The 17,782-nt window shown below is 44.8% G+C and overlaps 1 protein-coding gene across 1 annotated transcript in view; it reads right to left on the bottom strand.

Annotated features, from left to right (window-relative positions):
* The window catches only part of RYR3 (ryanodine receptor 3), a 269,478-nt gene that overhangs the window by 212,847 nt on the left and 38,849 nt on the right, over positions 1 to 17,782 (bottom strand). Inside the window, exon 2 of the mRNA XM_033144894.1 lies at positions 7,091 to 7,210. Within this exon, the coding sequence (XP_033000785.1) occupies positions 7,091 to 7,210 (120 nt within the window). The remainder of the gene's footprint in view (positions 1 to 7,090; positions 7,211 to 17,782) is intronic.

Here is a 17,782-nt window from a genome sequence, read left to right as displayed (position 1 = left end):
TAAATCTGTCATTCGGGAATAGGTGGTTATGCCACAGTCTGTCACTTTCTTTTGATGTAGCTTTCCTTTCTCATGCAGGCGGAGCAGCGACTCTTATTTTAATAATGAGTCACAGTTGCCAACTTCTTAATGGCAATTTCTATTTAAATAATGTGAAATTTTCCATTTCATCCGGTAGGGGAACAAGGGTGAACAGCTGGGTGGGAGTTACATCATGACAGAGTAACAGAGGCTGCCTAGGTCTTTTCCTGCCCTACGGTCATGACAGCAACTCTTGAGGTATAGGAACCTGCCTTTGCAGGTCCCATGTTCCTTAACTCTGTTCAGAGAGTGGTGTAAGGAAGTGAAATCTACTGGTTGTTCTGAGAAAGTTGTTTGGATTTGTTGTTATTATTATTAACAACAACAACAACAACAACAACAGAACACAAACCCCAGGGTTTTGGAGTTCTCATAAGAAAAGCCCTCTTGGATCAGAACAAAGCCCTATCTAGTCCAGCATTCTCCTTTGACAATAACCAACCTGATGACTGTGAGAAACTCAAGAGCAGAACTTAAGCACAAAAGCCTTTTCCTGCACATGCTCCTCAGCAGCTGGCATTCAGAGGCTTACAGTCTCAAATACTGAGGGTAATATATACCGCCATCATGACTAGTAGCCATTGATCATCTTATCCTCTTATCAATTTTCTTATCCCATTTTTTAAAGCCTTCTAAGATGGTGGTCATCACCACACCTTGTGGTAGCAAATTCCACGTCAAGTATGTGCTGTGTGTCTCTTTCCCCTGTCATGAAACTGCCACCATTGGGCTTCATTGGGTGGTCCCTGGATCCAGTATTATTAGACAGGGAGAAAATTCACCTTCTCTATACCATGCTTTATTATAAAAAGCTCTATCATGTCCCCCTTTACATCTGTCATGTTACCTTTCCTCTTAGTTGAGTTACTCCAGCTCATTGATCATTTTGAACCCATTAAATATCCTATTTTGCAGTAAGACACCACTCACCCAAGGCCTCTTAAGCCTGCATAAACCTTACCTGAGAGAAGAGAAGATGTACAGAGGCCTCTCAAAAGCATTAAAGTGTAAGGTGCCTTAAATATCCTTCCAGCTCACATGTGAAGGGCAGAGCCTACTCAGTTATCTGATCTGCTCCAGTACTTAACATCTTACTTAGATAGGCTCTGACTCCTGTCAGAAACATGGCTTTGGTCTTGAAGAGTCCCCACTTGGCCTCTGGATCACCACTGTTCTCTGCTATTGATTATTTCTTGGGTTATTTCTACCCTGGGCCCTTGCTCAGCATCTCTTTGAGCCTCAGCTGAACTGGTGCAAGAAAACCAAGGTTCTTAAAGGCACAGAAGCTCCATAATCTTTATGAGTTCACATCCTATCACCCCAAAGCATCTAACAAAATCCTTATATTCTATATACCAGTCTTATGCTAACCTGGTTCCCTCCATAAGTTTTGGGCTACAACTCTCATCATTCCTGGCTACTAGTGATCATGCGGGCTGCTGGTGATAGGAGGTGCAGTCCAAACATCTGGTGGGCATCAGTTTGGAGAAGACTGCTATATGCCAAAAACCTTCAGGGCAGTCTTGCAACTAATCACTGAGTCAGTAGATAGTCACTACTTGCTCTAGTTGCCCACCTGTTTATTCCTCTGCCTTGCTCTTGCCTCAGCTTGCTACCACTTCCACCTCCCTTGGCCCAAGTAGGCTCATAGGTGCAGCTGGGAATTGAATGACTTTGGTATCCTCATTCTTCCTTGCCTCCTCTTTCTAGAGCCTGCACTATAGCATTTCCATTAATTCACTCATACCTTTTTTTGTTCTTGTTGCAAATTTTCCTCATCCCCCTCATCTTCTCAGTTTCTCATCCACTGTCTTAGACACATTCAATTAGATTGCTGCTACATTACTTATTCACTGAGTCAGCCTTCACTAAAGCTACACTTTATGTCAATGACTAAAAGGAGATGGTGTCTCTGGCAGAAGCAGTTCAGCAGACAAGAAAGTTAAATGCCAAAGCCATAGAAAGTTTGTTAGCAAACTTCTATCAATAACATGTTTAAGGCGAATATTTATGAAACGGAATACTTCAGCAAATTAAAAAAGAGATCCATTGGATAGGTCATAGTGTTCAGCCCTGCCCAGATCTGGAACTTATCTGAGGAGTAACAGGAATAATCCCTCAACAAAATTTCCACACTGCACTGACTCTGAAAAGCTATTGGACCCAGGCATCCCTGTCCCAAGAATGCTGGAGTAACTGGACTTGAGAAGGGGTTAATTTCCTTCATGAGCATAAATCACCCCATGGATGAATTAATTGCAGGTGCTTGGTCAGCCATGCCAGTTACTATGGTAACAGCCTAGTGCCCTGATTATATTTGTGATTAATGCATGTCAGCTCAGTAGTTTGTTAGTCTGTAGTTAATCTGTCTGTTAGTTAGTCAATTAGCCTGACAGGGTTACTTGTCCAGTGTTACATCTTGACTCGCTGAATTTATTTAGAGCAACAGAGATATTTTGTATTTGTATATATCTGTATATGTATATCTATTCCCAGAACTGCTTTACTGAGCCTTACCTTCTGCAACAGTAAACTATCTGAACTATCTGGTGGCTGGTAGTGGGAACAACTGCCACTGTGCGGGTATCTCACCTGAGATTCCAAACAGCTTAAGGAGACAACTACCAGAGCCCAGCAAGTGGTAAATTGGCAGCTGTCTGGATGAGCACCAGCAGAGACACAGGCTGAAATTGAAGCAGTAAGTTTTCCTTGATGGATCCCAAGGGGGTGAGCGGCTGTGATGTGTCTGCAGAGCTAATGCAGGATGGCGCAGAGTATCACAACTGGGCTGTGGTTGGAACAGCTGCCAGAAAGGAATTACTCAAATTGGAGCTTCAAGAGGCAGATGTTGCTCAAAAGAGAGGGATTGTAGATAGCGATTGATAAGAATTACCCCCTTCTCTTAAGGGCAACTGGACTCTAAAAGGAGAGGAAGCGCAAGCCACTATCACACTGGGAGTGGAAGTCAATTGGCACTAATTAGAGGCTCAGGCAGTGCAAAGATATGGACAGCTTTGCATGACTTTTACCTCCATGCAACAGCTGGCAGCAAGGTGTACTTGACATGGAAGTTGTACAGGGCAAGCCTAAATCCTGGAGATTCTCTGCCATTGCATCTTCAAAGAAATGGAGGCCTCTTCAGTGAACTGAGTCAGTGGGGAATGGAATTTGACCCTGTGGCAAAATGTTATATTATTCTGTCATCACTGAGTAACAGTTGTGACGGGACAATTGAAGCCATGCTGGAGGATCAACTGTTTGTGGAATCTGTGACCAACAGACTACTTGTGGAGTGGGAGAAAAGACAGAACTGGAAATACATTTCTTCCCACAGAATGCAGCCAGAATCTACGGGGAACGTGACAGCAGAGCCAGATTCCAGAGCTCTACATGTCCACAGATGCTTCAACTGTGGATGGGAAGACACATTTGAAATGCAACTCTCCAGGAGTGAAGAAGGGACAGGGGCAAAAGACACAAGCTGAAGGCATTCAAAACAGGAACCAGTTTCAGCAGACAATGTGTAAGCAGGTGATGATTTCAAAAGTAACCAATAGCAGCCAGGAGCAGGATTATAGATAGCAGAGTGATGTAACACATCTGTTTTGATAAGAATATGTTTCTGTCCATGCCCGAGACTGAAAGGGAGGCAGTATCTCTAGCTGGCAGCACAAAACAGCACATTCAGGCTGAGGGCCCGGTTCATTTGGAACGCGGATCAGCTTAGCCTAACGGTTACTTCGAATCTATCTTTGCAGCATCACCAGTTCATTTGGAACGCTTGGGTAAAACTGTAAAAGCACTGTTTGTACCAAAACTAGACAGTAACCTGCTATTTGTAGCTAGGTTGACAGAGCAAGTCATGTTTACCAGTGGAAAATCTGGTTTTATTTTTTATTTTTTTACACAAGGGGTGCTGTGTACTACAGGAAGTTTAAGTGGGGAAGGGAGGGAAGTTATTGGTTTGTTTTGGGTCTTGTTTTTATTATGTATTTTGTGTTTTTTATCTTGTATTTTTAGATTGTGAACCGCCCTAAGATCTACGGATGAAGGGCTATATACAATTATTGTTATTACTAGATTTTGAATATAATAATAATAATAATAATAATAATTTATTATTTATACCCCGCCCATCTGGCCGGGTCTCCCCAGCCACTCTGGGCGGCCTCCAACAAATATCAAAATACAATACAGAGTCACAAATTAAAAACTTCCCTAAACAGGGCTGCCTTTAGGTGTTTTCTGAATGTCAGGTAGTTGTTTATTCCCTTGACTTCTGACGGGAGGGCGTTCCACAGGGCGGGCGCCACTACCGAGAAGGCCCTCTGCCTGGTTCCCTGTAGTTTTGCTTCTCGCAGTGAGGGAACCGCCAGAAGGCCCTCGGCGCTGGATCTCAGTGTCCGGGCTGAATGATGGGGGTGGAGACGCTCCTTCAGGTATACGGGACCGAGGCCGTTTAGGGCTTTAAAGGTCAACACCAACACTTTGAATTGTGCTCGGAAACGTACTGGGAGCCAATGCAGATCTCTCAGGACCGGTGTTATGTGGTCCCGGCGGCCACTCCCAGTCACCAGTCTAGCTGCCGCATTCTGGATTAATTGCAGTTTCCGGGTCACCTTCAAAGGTAGCCCCACGTAGAGCGCATTGCAGTAGTCCAAGCGGGAGATAACCAGAGCATGCACCACTCTGACAAGACAGTCTGCGGGCAGGTAGGGTCTCAGCCTGCGTACCAGATGGAGCTGGTAGACAGCCGCCCTGGACACAGAATTAACCTGCGCTTCCATGGACAGCTGTGAGTCCAAAATGACTCCCAGGCTGCGCACCTGGTCCTTCAGGGGCACAGTTACCCCATTCAGGACCAGGGAGTCCCCCACACCCGCCCGCCTCCTGTCCCCCAAAAACAGTACTTCTGTCTTGTCAGGATTCAACCTCAATCTGTTAGCCGCCATCCATCCTCCAACAGCCTCCAGGCACTCACACAGGACCTTCACCGCCTTCACTGGTTCTGATTTAAAAGAGAGGTAGAGCTGGGTGTCATCTGCATATTGATGAACACCCAACCCAAACCCCCTGATGATCTCTCCCAGCGGCTTCATATAGATATTAAAAAGCATGGGGGAGAGGACAGAACCCTGAGGCACCCCACAAGTGAGAGCCCAGGGGTCTGAACACTCATCCCCCACCACCACTTTCTGAACACGGCCCAGGAGGAAAGAGCGGAACCACTGTATAACAGTGCCCCCAGCTCCCAACCCCTCTAGCCGGTCCAGAAGGATGTTATGATCGATGGTGTCAAAGGCCGCTGAGAGATCCAGCAGAACCAGGAAACAGCTCTCACCTTTGTCCCTAGCCCGCCGGAGATCATCAACCAGCGCGACCAAGGCAGTTTCAGTCCCATGATGAGGCCTGAATCCTGATTGGAAGGGATCCAAATGGTCCGCATCTTCCAGGCGTGCTTGGAGTTGTTCAGCAACCACCCGCTCAATCACCTTGCCCAAGAATGGTAAATTTGAGACTGGGCGATAGTTGGCCATATTGGCCGGGTCTAGAGATGTTTTTTTAAGAAGCGGTTTAATGACCGCCTCTTTCAGCGGGTCTGGAAAGATTCCCTCGCAGAGGGAAGCATTCACCACCGCGCAGAGGCCATCGCCCAGCCCTTCCCGGCTAGCTTTTATAAGCCAGGATGGGCAAGGATCTAGGAGACAGGTGGTCGGTTTCACTCGTCCAAGCAGCCTGTCCACATCCTCGGAGGTAACAGATTGGAATTGATCCCATGAAACATGACTAGACAGGGCTCTAGCACTCTCCCGCCCCGGCCCTGCTCCCACGGTGGAGTCTACCTCCTTCTGAATCTGAGCGACTTTATCTGCAAAAAACTTTGCAAAAGCATTGCAGGAGATCTTGGGGTCCCTACCAGACCCCGGTGACAAAGGTGGTTCTGCTAGGTTGCGAACCACCTGGAAGAGTCTCCTGCTGCTGTTTTCTGCAGATGCAATAGAAACAGCGAAGAAGGTCCTCTTCGCTGTCGCCATTGCCACTTGGTAGGCTCGAAGTTGAGCTCTAGCCCGTGTCCGGTCTGATTCAGAATGAGTTTTCCGCCACCGGCGCTCTAGCCGTCTCAGCGACTGTTTCATCGCCCTCAGCTCCGGGGAAAACCACCCCGAATATGCCTAAAGTGTCTGGAACTGCCACATGTGCACAGACCAGGATATCTTAAACTCCCACTCACACACAAAGAATGCATACACTTGTATCATAGAAGATCTGGGCATGCAAACTTTAAATCAATTGCATAAATGCCAGCTTTATGGTGATTGGTAGTGGGAGCAACTTCCACTCTGTGTGTATCAAACCTGAGATTCCCCACACCCCACAACTGCTGCCTGGTTCCTGATCAGCTTTCAGACTCTTCTTTGGTCACAGGGGCAGAGGAGATAGCAAGCCAAGCAGGAGGTTCAAGACTGCAGTCAAATGTCTGTCTAGCTGCGCCTGAGGCTATTTGAGAGAAAGGGAAACACGTAGAAGCAGCCTGACCTGGGGAATGGACATAATGATCCTATTCAGAAAGTTGACTCAGATAAGCTGCCATCTCCCACCTCCAATTCCCAATCTGTAAAATGGGAGTAATAAACACATGACTCACCGAAATGTTGTGATATTATCTTTCCATCAGTTGCTATCAGCTTCAAAATAGTGAAGAAAACTGTACTCACTGACTATTCTCAATCTGAGCTCCCCACTGTTCCACACGCAGGCCATGCAGTCCAATATGCAGAGTTTCAAACCTTGAATTGCAAAGTTGTTGGCAGCAAACGCCTTAACTTGAGAATATATACGATTCAGCAAAACTTGGTGAATTAGCAAATTTTGATATATATTCTATTATGATATATATTCTATTATAGGAAGCATAATTAAATTTCTTAACAGCATTTGTAAATTAATGACCATCAATTACATTATTATTTTTATTAAAAAAAAACAGCCTTTCAGAAGGGAGCCTTACTTTTGCTTCTGAAGTTGGTTCCAAAAAGCACAAGCGGTTCCCGAGCCCCTCAGCTGCCAGGCAGAACTTGCGCTGCTCTTTGTGGATGTTGGCAACGCACTGAAGCACTACTTCATCATCCTGTCAGGGAACATGAGAGCCATGTGAGAAAATACAAAATACCTGCAAGGTTTAGCTCAGTGATAGATTGGCTACATTTCTGCGAGTCTCACAACAACACATTTGTTTAAAATTGGTAACATGCATACATTTTTCATTTAGAAGATTAGAACAGGGGTGGGCAACCCATGGCCCCTAGGGCTGTATTCTTACGTGGCCCTCAGCTGAATTTCAAAAACCTTCTGCAAGTGACTAGTTCGGACCACTGGCAATAGCAATCCGTCTCTCCCCTGGCTGCCAGCTGGCAGGGGAGGAAAAAGAGAGAGCAGGAGCAGGGGGCGATGTGGTGCCACCATCCTCCCCAACAATGGCATTACTGCCACCTACTGGGATGGGACAGGGCAGCAGCGAGGTCAGGGCTCTGTGGGTGCCCCAGTGGGGGCACTGGATGGGCTTTGACAGAGTGTTAGCACCTGCGTAAGCAATAGCAATATCATGGTTGAGAGGGCAGTGCCATGGCACCACGCCATGCACTGTCCACTCCTGGGAAGAAGAAAGGGGGTGTCAGAGAGAGAGAAACGGGTGGCTTCACCCTCTTTTGGCTCTGGTTCCACCCACTACTGTCTTAAGCTCCACTCATACAATGAAGGGTAAAGTTTAGATTAATGAACCCCTTCACATGTTTCCTCTCCAGAGTTGCCTCAAACCATGGCTTAGACTCTCGCTTCCCCTGAACTCTCCCACACTTTCCATTTTTAGCAAACCATAATTTGCTGCTACTCGTCAGCCAGCAAAATATACTGTCCAAGCTCCTGATGAGTCACTGCCACCTCCTCTGTTGCCTCACCACTTGGGTTGCCCTCCCCAGCTGCCACTGAGACTCTCTGCTCTGCCAGGAGATCAGGAAGAGGAGGAGCCAGCGTCCCAGCTTTCTCTTCCAAAGTGGCTAAAGTCGAGACACAACAGAGAGAGCCCCCTTCACCAATCCCAGTTCCCACCCTTAAGCCCACCACCCCAATTTCTTCGTCCTCATCTATCAGGGCCTGCCAACCCAAGTCCAAGCCCAATACCATTGCAGGGCTCATGAAAACTGGACATGAGGAACCTTATCATAGTAGTTTCATTACTTTTTATTGTTTCAAAATCCCCAATCCAGGTCTTCCCTGTGTTTCAGTAAACCCAAGAAGAATCAAGCGAAAGTTTATTGGGATTGTTAATCAAGTGTAAGGTAAAGGTAAAGGGACCCCTGACCATTAGGTCCAGTCGCGGACAACTCTGGGGTTGTGGCGCTCAGCTCGCTTTACTGGCCGAGGGAGCCGGCGTACTGCTTCCGGGTCATGTGGCCAGCATGATTAAGCCGCTTCTGGCAAACCAGAGCAGTACACAGAAATGCCATTTACCTTCCCACCGGAGCGGTACCTATTTATCAACTTGCACTTTGATGCTTTCGAACTGCTAGGTTGGCAGGAGCAGGGACCAAGCAACGGGAGCTCACCCCGTCACGGGGATTCGAACCGCCGACCTTCTGATCAACAAGCCCTAGGCTCTGTGGTTTAACCCACAGCACCACCCATGTCCCTAATCAAGTGTAGTTCTCCTGAAAGCTACACAGACAGGAAAGAGTTTTTTAAAATGCTATTGTTCTCATACCTCTTTCAGAATATTTTCCATAGAAATGCACTTTTTAAATAATACAGCCTTGCCATTTAACTGTATGTTGTGCAAATGGACATTTATTCATAGCACACTTGTAAACTCAAAGCTGATGGCAAAGAGAGCTGATAGCATGTTAGCTGAAATGTTTTCTTTGACAAGGGTAATAGCATTATACCTTCTGAAATGTAGTAATCCATGAGGATCATGCGCTAACAGAAATGTTTGCTCTTGTTTGAATCACTGATTGAAGGCTCTAAGTAGGGAAAGCTACAGGGTATATTTGAAACAGCATGAAATGTTTTTTTTTTTTTCAAAATATGTCGTCTGCCCATTCAAAAGCTATTCCCTCCCCCCCCCCCCGTTTCCCAATCTAAAATATAGCCAAGTTGGCTCAAAATTAAGTGACACATAATGTCACTTGTTTAGGCACCAGCGGTGTCGAGTTGCGGACAACATTGGCGGGCCCATCGCACATGCATATCTTCACATGTGTGACACCCCCCCCCCAGCCAGGCCGATTCAGCCCACCATCCTGCACCTACCCACCACCAGCTGCCTTACTATTTTGAAAGGGATACACGGCACAAAGATGCTTTGCCCTGCCACATCCCTGGTGACTGTCAAAAGGACATGGCAAGACCAACTGGAGCTTCCTTTTCAGAATCTCCATTGAAATTTGGGAGGCCTCAGCCACCTTCTTGAAAATATGGGGGGCCTGTCCCCCACAGCCCCTTGTAGATGGCACCCTAGTAGGCACACCAATGGAGTCAAGTTAGTGCTCCCCCTGGTTTGCCACTCGGCTCCCCCCACTAGCCTGAGCCTCCCTTCCAAGCAGCAATAGCAATGCCACCCCACTGTGTCAAGAGAAAGAGGGTAAAGGAGCTATCAGGAGACAGGCTATCTGAAAGAAGTCTGAAATGTTCCCATGAGTGTTAGAAAAAAAATGTCCCTCTCTGGTTTCTGGTTGACTGCAACATTAAGGAGCCCCAGAAATCTCCTGGGATGAACCTGTCAGCCCATATAGCCATTCTCCTCCCCAGGTAGACCAGGAGACCTCTGAAAGAACCAAGGCAGCATGAATTAACATTTTTTTCCTAGTTACAGGTAGGTAGCCGTGTTGGTCTGCCATAGTCAAAACAAAATAAAAAATCCTTCCAGTAGCACCTTAGAGACCAACTAAGTTTGTTCTTGGTATGAGCTTTCATGTGCATGCACACTTCTTCAGATATCTTCTTCAGGGTATCTGAAGAAGTGTGCATGCACACAAAAGCTCATACTAAGAACAAACTTAGTTGGTCTCTAAGGTGCTACTGGAAGGTTTTTTATTTTTTTATTTTTTTCCCTAGTTCGCATTTGAAGGACAAATTGTGCACTTTCAATTGTGCACTTTCAATTGTGCACTTTCAATTAATTTATAAATTTTCCAAAATTTTAATACATACAAATTGTAGGTGATAGGAAAGGAACGGGAATTCTACGGGTATAAGATAGACAAAGGGAGGAGGTAATTTTCATTTATTCCTCTTTCCTAGAGTTGCCATATTTCAAACAGTGAAATCTGGAAAGAGAAGTTGCTTTTTAGTTTTGCCCAAAATTGTCAAGCTTTTTTGACAAATTCTCAAAAAAGAGAGAGCTATCCCTTAGACATTCACTTATTTTAGCCAAATACATGTGAATGAGATTTTAGTAATGAAAAATTTGTGACCGTATGAAGTTAAGAAAGATTCTGTGCTTTAAAAAAAAACCAATCTTCCCCATCTTGAAATATAACCAAGTCAGCTCAAAATTAAGTGACACACACTCTTTCTATATAAAGAACATTATTGATTTAGAAAGTCCCATTTTCTCCTGCAGCTGCAAGTAATTGTTGTTTCAATCTATTCAATAAAGGAGAAGTAATGCTGCAATCTAAGTAACAATATATACCAGGAGACAGCCAACAAAGCATCAAATCAAAACAGATGGCCTTAACAATGGAGCACCTGAGAAGACTTTTTCCCCAGTCTACATTTCTTTCTGATTAGGTTCATTTAAGTAGTTTTGTTACAGTATCTCATGTCTATGTCATCCCTTCTCTTAAAACTCAGATATATAGTGCTAACGGTCATCCCTCTGAAAAGCTGAGAAAGCCTCTCCTCTTAACGGAGGGGAGGAGTTGTGAGTGGGAACCACTTCCTGCGCTCACAGGGGGGTGTAACCAAGCCCCCTGTGTCACTGAGCCCTGTGCCCACATCACGCCTCCCAGATGGCCAATCCGGCTGGGTGGGGGCGTGGTTTTGCCGTTTAAAATGGCCGCGGGCTCCTCCTTCTTGTTCCTGGCTTCCTCCGATCACCTGCCCACCCTCCCTCTAGGCTTTGCTCCTGACCTTGCTATGGACTTCGGTTGGTCGCCTTGGTTGTCCAAGGGGCCTGGGAGGAATTTTTCCACTTGACAGATTGGCACCAGCCACTTGATTTTTTTGCCTACCTCGTAGCAAATCGCCACAACTTTGTAAGGTTTGGAGGTTAGGCGTTGGAAAATGCGTTGTGTGTCAGAGGGAAGGTTGTGGCCATCACCTACCCCTCCCCTTGAAGGGTATTGCGTTAAAGGAATCCAGCGGTCATGGTTCCTGTCCGATGCCCAGGTGTTGGCTAGGGCCATGGCACAACCCCCCGGTGACTCTAGGGGAAAGCTTCCAGTTGATTTGCATCCACAAGCTCCCCCTACAGGCAGAGCGGCCAGGAGTCAAGTATAGTCTGCTCGATCCAATGCCTATGCCAATACCACTCACATTCTGTAACCAATAAAGTTGTGGCCTTTTTTTAGCCCATTAACCTAAATACTTGTGTCCATGTGTCTTATTTTATCTCCAAGCAGGGGCGGGGCCTCGACTCACAACTATGTCAAGCTTGAAGAAAAATGTATTGTCTATGTTTTGAGGTAAAGTTCATGAAAAGTTATGAAGCTATGGTCACTGGTACTTTCATATGATTGTCAGTGCAACCCTTTACATATTCTCATCTGAAGTAAGTTCCTGTGGACAATCAACAACATTCTACAAATTCTATTATCTTTAAAACATGAAAAATGAGTGGGAAATGTAAACACTGTGGCAATGAATATTACTAACCAAACATCTTGCCCATGAATACACAAACTCACTACTGCATTGCAGTAACTCGAAACTGTCAGCTGGCAAAAGATAGTGCTTGCTGTGTATTTGTATATTATATTCTGTGTAACATCAGAATTATCAGGGGGGAAATATTATAGGTCCTACAACTTCTTGCAATGTCAAGAAAAAATTATTGCACAGCCAGATTGTTTCAGAGAATATTTCAATTTTTTACGTTTTCTATATTACTACAAATTCTCCGATGGTTTAAAAAAAAAAGTGAGAGTCATTGCCAGAGTAAGTGCACATGCACAACTCTCGAGTCACCAATGGGAGGCAAATCTTACTCTTACCATAATTCAGCAACGCTAGTAGATCTCTAACCTCCCACACTCAATGCCTAATTTGCCCTTTTTCTCATCCAACTAATGGTACATAAATAAATAAAGTTGGCAAAATGCTATTGTTACTATAAACACTAATAACATAGAAGCATGGCATCTGATTGTACTGTTAAACAGGGATTTTTTTTTCAGCTGGAACTCAGTGGTGGCAACTCTCAGGTGGCTTTCATTGCCACTGTAAGAGAACAAGGGAGGCAGCGTCCATGGTGACTTCCGACACCTCTTTTTCTAGAAAAATAGTACTGCTGTTAAGTATGCACAATGGGTATCAATGGGGAGGGTTGGGTAAAAATAAATACTGTGTGAAAGTACACACCAATGGTTTTGTATGTTGTTGTTGTTGTTCAGTCGTTCAGTCGTGTCCGACTCTTCGTGACCCCATGGACCAGAGCACGCCAGGCACGCCTATCCTTCACTGCCTCCCGCAGTATCTGAAGAAGTGTGCATGCACACGAAAGCTCATACCAGGAACAAACTCAGTTGGTCTCTAAGGTGCTACTAGAAAGAATTTTCGATTTTGTTTTGCCTCCCGCAGTTTGGCCAAACTCATGTTAGTAGCTTCGAGAATACTGTCCAACCATCTCATCCTTTGTCGTCCCCTTCTCCTTGTGCCCTCCATCTTTCCCAACATCAGGGTCTTTTCCAGGGAGTCTTCTCTTCTCATGAGGTGGCCAAAGTACTGGAGCCTCAACTTCAGGATCTGTCCTTCTAGTGAGCACTCAGGGCCGATTTCCTTGAGAATGGATAGGTTTGATCTTCTTGCAGTCCATGGGACTCTCAAGAGTCTCCTCCAGCACCATAATTCAAAAGCATCAATTCTTCGGCGATCAGCCTTCTTGATGGTCCAGCTCTCACTTCCGTACATTACTACTGGGAAAACCATAGCTTTAACTATACGGACCTTTGGTGGCAAGGTGATGTCTTTGCTTTTTAAGATGCTGTCTAGGTTTGTCATTGCTTTTCTCCCAAGAAGCAGGCGTCTTCTAATTTCGTGACTGCTGTCACCATCTGCAGTGATCATGGAACCCAAGAAAGTGAAATCTCTCACTGCCTCCATTTCTTCCCCTTCTATTTGCCAGGAGGTGATGGGACCAGTGGCCATGATCTTAGTTTTTTTGATGTTGAGCTTCAGACCATATTTTGCGCTTTCCTCTTTCACCCTCATTAAAAGGTTCTTCAATTCCTCCTCACTTTCTGCCATCAAGGTTGTATCATCAGCATATCTGAGGTTGTTGATATTTTTTCCGGCAATCTTAATTCCGGTTTGGGATTCATCCAGCCCAGCCTTTCGCATGATGAATTCTGCATATAAGTTAAATAAGCAGGGAGACAATATACAGCCTTGTCGTACTCCTTTCCCAATTTTGAACCAATCAGTTATTCCATATCCAGTTCTAACTGTAGCTTCTCGTCCCACATACAGATTTCTCAGGAGACGGATGAGGTGATCAGGCACTCCCATTTCTTTAAGAACTTTCCATAGTTTGCTGTGGTCGACACAGTCAAATGCTTTTGCGTAGTCAATGAAGCAGAAGTAGATGTTTTTCTGGAACTCTCTAGCTTTCTCCATAATCCAGCGCATGTTTGCAATTTGGTCTCTGGTTCCTCTGCCCCTTCGAAATCCAGCTTGCACTTCTGGGAGTTCTCGGTCCACGTACTGCTTAAGCCTGCCTTGTAGAATTTTAAGCATAACCTTGCTAGCGTGTGAAATGAGTGCAATTGTGCGGTAGTTAGAGCATTCTTTGGCACTGCCCTTCTTTGGGATTGGGATGTAAACTGATCTTCTCCAATCCTCTGGCCACTGCTGAGTTTTCCAAACTTGTCGGCATATTGAGTGTAGCACCTTAACAGCATTATCTTTTAGGATTTTAAATAGTTTAGCTGGAATATCATCACTTCCATTGGCCTTGTTGTTAGCAAGGCTTTCTAAGGCCCATTTGACTTCACTCTCCAGGATGTCTGGCTCAAGGTCAGCAACCACACTACCTGGGGTGTATGAGACCTCTATATCTTTCTGGTATAGTTCCTCTGTGTATTCTTGCCACCTCTCCTTGATGTCTTCTGCTTCTGTTAGGTCCTTTCCACTTTTGTCCTTAATTGTGGTAATCTTTGTACGAAATGTTCCTTTCATATCTCCAATTTTCTTGAACAGATCTCTGGTTTTTCCCATTCTGTTATTTTCCTCTATTTCTTTGCATTGCTCGTTTAGAAAGGCCCTCTTGTCTCTCCTTGCTGTTCTTTGGAAATCTGCATTCAATTTCCTGTATCTTTCACTATCTCCCTCGCATTTTGCTTGCCTTCTCTCCCCCGCTATTTTTAAGGCCTCATTGGACAGCCACTTTGCTTTCTTGCATTTCTTTTTCATTGGGATGGTTTTCGTTGCTGCCTCCTGTATAATGTTACGAGCCTCCATCCACAGTTCTTCAGGCACTCTATCCACCAAATCTAAGTCCTTAAACCTGTTTTTCACTTCAACTGTGTATTCATAAGGAATTTGATTTAGATTGTATCTTACTGGCCCAGTGGTTTTTCCTACTTTCTTCAGTTTAAGCTGGAATTTTGCTATAAGAAGCTGATGATCAGAGCCACAGTCAGCTCCAGGTCTTGTTTTTGCTGAGTGTATAGAGCTTCTCCATCTTTGGCTGCAGAGAATATAATCAATCTGATTTCGATGTCGCCCATCTGGTGATGTCCATGTGTAGAGTCGTCTCTTGTGTTGTTGGAAAAGAGTGTTTGTGATGACCAGCTTGTTCTCCTGACAGAACTCTATTAGCCTTTGCCCTGCTTCATTTTGAACTCCAAGGCCAAACTTGCCAGTTGTTCCTTTTATCTCTTGACTCCCTACTTTAGCATTCCAATCCCCTATAATGAGAAGAACATCCTTCTTTGGTGTCATTTCTATAAGGTGTTGTAAGTCTTCATAGAATGGTCAATTTCAGTTTCTTCAGCACTGGAAGTTCATGCATAAACTTGGATTACTGTGATGTTAAAAGGACTGCCTTGGATTCGTATCGAGATCAATCTATCATTTTTGAAATTGCATCCCAGTACAGCTTTCGCCACTCTTTTGTTGACTATGAGGGCCACTCCATTTCTTTTACGGGATTCCTGCCCGCAGTAGTAGATATGATAGTCATCTGAACTGAATTCGCCCATTCCCGTCCATTTTAGTTCACTGATGCCTAGGATGTCAATGTTTATTCTTGCCATCTCATTTTTGACCACATCCAGCTTACCAAGGTTCATGGTTCTTACATTCCAGGTTCCTATGCAATACTTTTCTTTACAGCATTGGACTTTCCTTTCGCTTCCAGGCATATCCACAACTGAGCGTCCTTTCGGCTTTGGCCCAGCCGCTTCATCAGCTCTGAATCTACTTGTACTTGTCCTCCGCTCTTCCCCAGTAGCATGTTGGACGCCTTCCGACCTGAGGGGCTCATCTTCCAGCGTCATATCTTTTATATGCCTGTTGTCTTTGTCCATGGAGTTTTCTTGGCAGGGATACTGGAGTGGGTTGCCAGTTCCTCCTCCAGGTGGATCACGTTTGGTCCAAACTCTCCACTATGACCTGTCCATCTTGGGTGGCCCTGCACGGCATAGCTCATAGCTTCCCTGAGTAATTCAAGCCCCTTCGCCACGACAAGGCAGTGATCCATGAAGGGGTTTGTATCTTAAGCTTTTGTATGTTAAGCTTTCCAAAATAAATAATATTTGAAATCCATCATCAACATATCTGAGACCGATTACACTTAATTATAGTAACCCTATAGAAGTAAAACACATGTGTTCCTTATATCCATGTAAATAAAGCTTGACCCATATTCAAGGAATAAAAGGTAAAGGGACCCCTGACCGTTAAGTCCAGCTGTGGATGACTCTGGGGTTGCGGCGCTCATCTTGTTTTACTGGCCGAGGGAGCCGGCGTACAGCTTCCGGGTCATGTGGCCAGAATGACTAAGCTGCTTCTGGCGAACCAGAGCAGCGCACGGAAATGCTGTTTACCTTCCCGCCGGAGCGGTACCTATTTATCTACTTGCACTTTGACGTGCTTTTGAACTGCTAGGTTGGCAGGAACAGGGACCGAGCAACGGGAGCTCACCCTGGCGCAGGGATTCGAACCGCCAAACTTCCAATTGGCAAGCCCTAGGCTCTGTGGTTTAGACCACAGCACAACCCAACCCATGTCCCTATTCAAGGAATATAAATGTTATAAAGCTTGCAGCATGGGGTAACATTCAGTGACGAGTTCTAAAGACGGGAACGAACTTTTAGAATTGCAGTCTTCAAACCACAGTCCAACATAGTCCCAATTTCACTGATATTTTGAAGCAAGCTTAATAAATTATATTGACACACAGAGAGGGACAGAATTAAACAAACTAGTCAGAGGTTTTTTTTCCACTCCACATGACATCCCGTTTCTCTCTCTGTAGGTGATAAATGACTTAGCTCCAGACCAATTTCACACCCTTTGGCATTAGGCTAACATCATATAAGATGCTGTGACCCCAATATCCTTGGGTTTTGCAACATTAAAGAAGGAAATTGGCCAGGGGTGACTTGATCCAGCCTCTGTGTATTCAAGTTCCACAGATGAAGCATACAGAACATATCTGAAGCCCAAACTTTGTTCCAGAATACTTTGTTTATTATTTACCATAGTTACAATAATATATGATTAAACGTGAGCAAGGAACATTTCATAGACATGTAGAATTTAATCCTATTCCACTACTCTGCTCTCATTCAACGGTTACTTTTTGTTGTTATTACTATCATTAAAAAAATATTAATTTAAAGGGGCAGTCTGGAATTACACTGTTTTTGGCAGCCCTCAACAACAATCTGAGGCTGAGAGGCTGAGGCAAAGACACTTGTTGCAACTCCCTGAGTCCCTGCGGGGCCAAATGAGCCAGCACCCCCCCCCCCCATCACTCTAACCTCGCCCAGAGCTACTCTTTGTATATATAAGCAACAACAAAATAATCATAGGAACGACGATGCATTCATGAGAAAGAAGTATTTCCCCCACACTGGTACTGGACCCTTAAATGGGCTTTGGTTTGGTCTAACCCAGCACAATTCTTCTTACATTATGAGTTAGACAGATATCAAGAGTTTATATAGGCAGCCTCCTTGAAAAACTAAAACAGTATTTATTTTGTCTTATATTTCTCCTTTTCTTTGCCGTGCATGCATGTATCCCACATCTTCATGCACAAGAATCTGCTTGCAGTGTTCAGCTTTATTGACAGATAATATATTCATTAAGGAACATGACCTTGACTTGTGAAGATAATAGGGAACCAGACTGTCTGCCTTCCCTCCCCAACCCTTTTCCCTAGTTCCCTGAAGGTGATGTCTAGTTTTGTACATTTCTTTATTTATTTTTTCTCCGTGTAGTGAAATTAAAAAATAAAATTCCAGAGAATTACTGA

This window comes from Lacerta agilis, chromosome 1 (genome assembly GCF_009819535.1).
Source record: "Lacerta agilis isolate rLacAgi1 chromosome 1, rLacAgi1.pri, whole genome shotgun sequence".
Taxonomy (NCBI): Eukaryota; Metazoa; Chordata; class Lepidosauria; order Squamata; family Lacertidae; genus Lacerta; species Lacerta agilis.
Note: the sequence above shows the minus strand (reverse complement) of the source record. Positions and strands in the feature narration are given on the sequence as shown.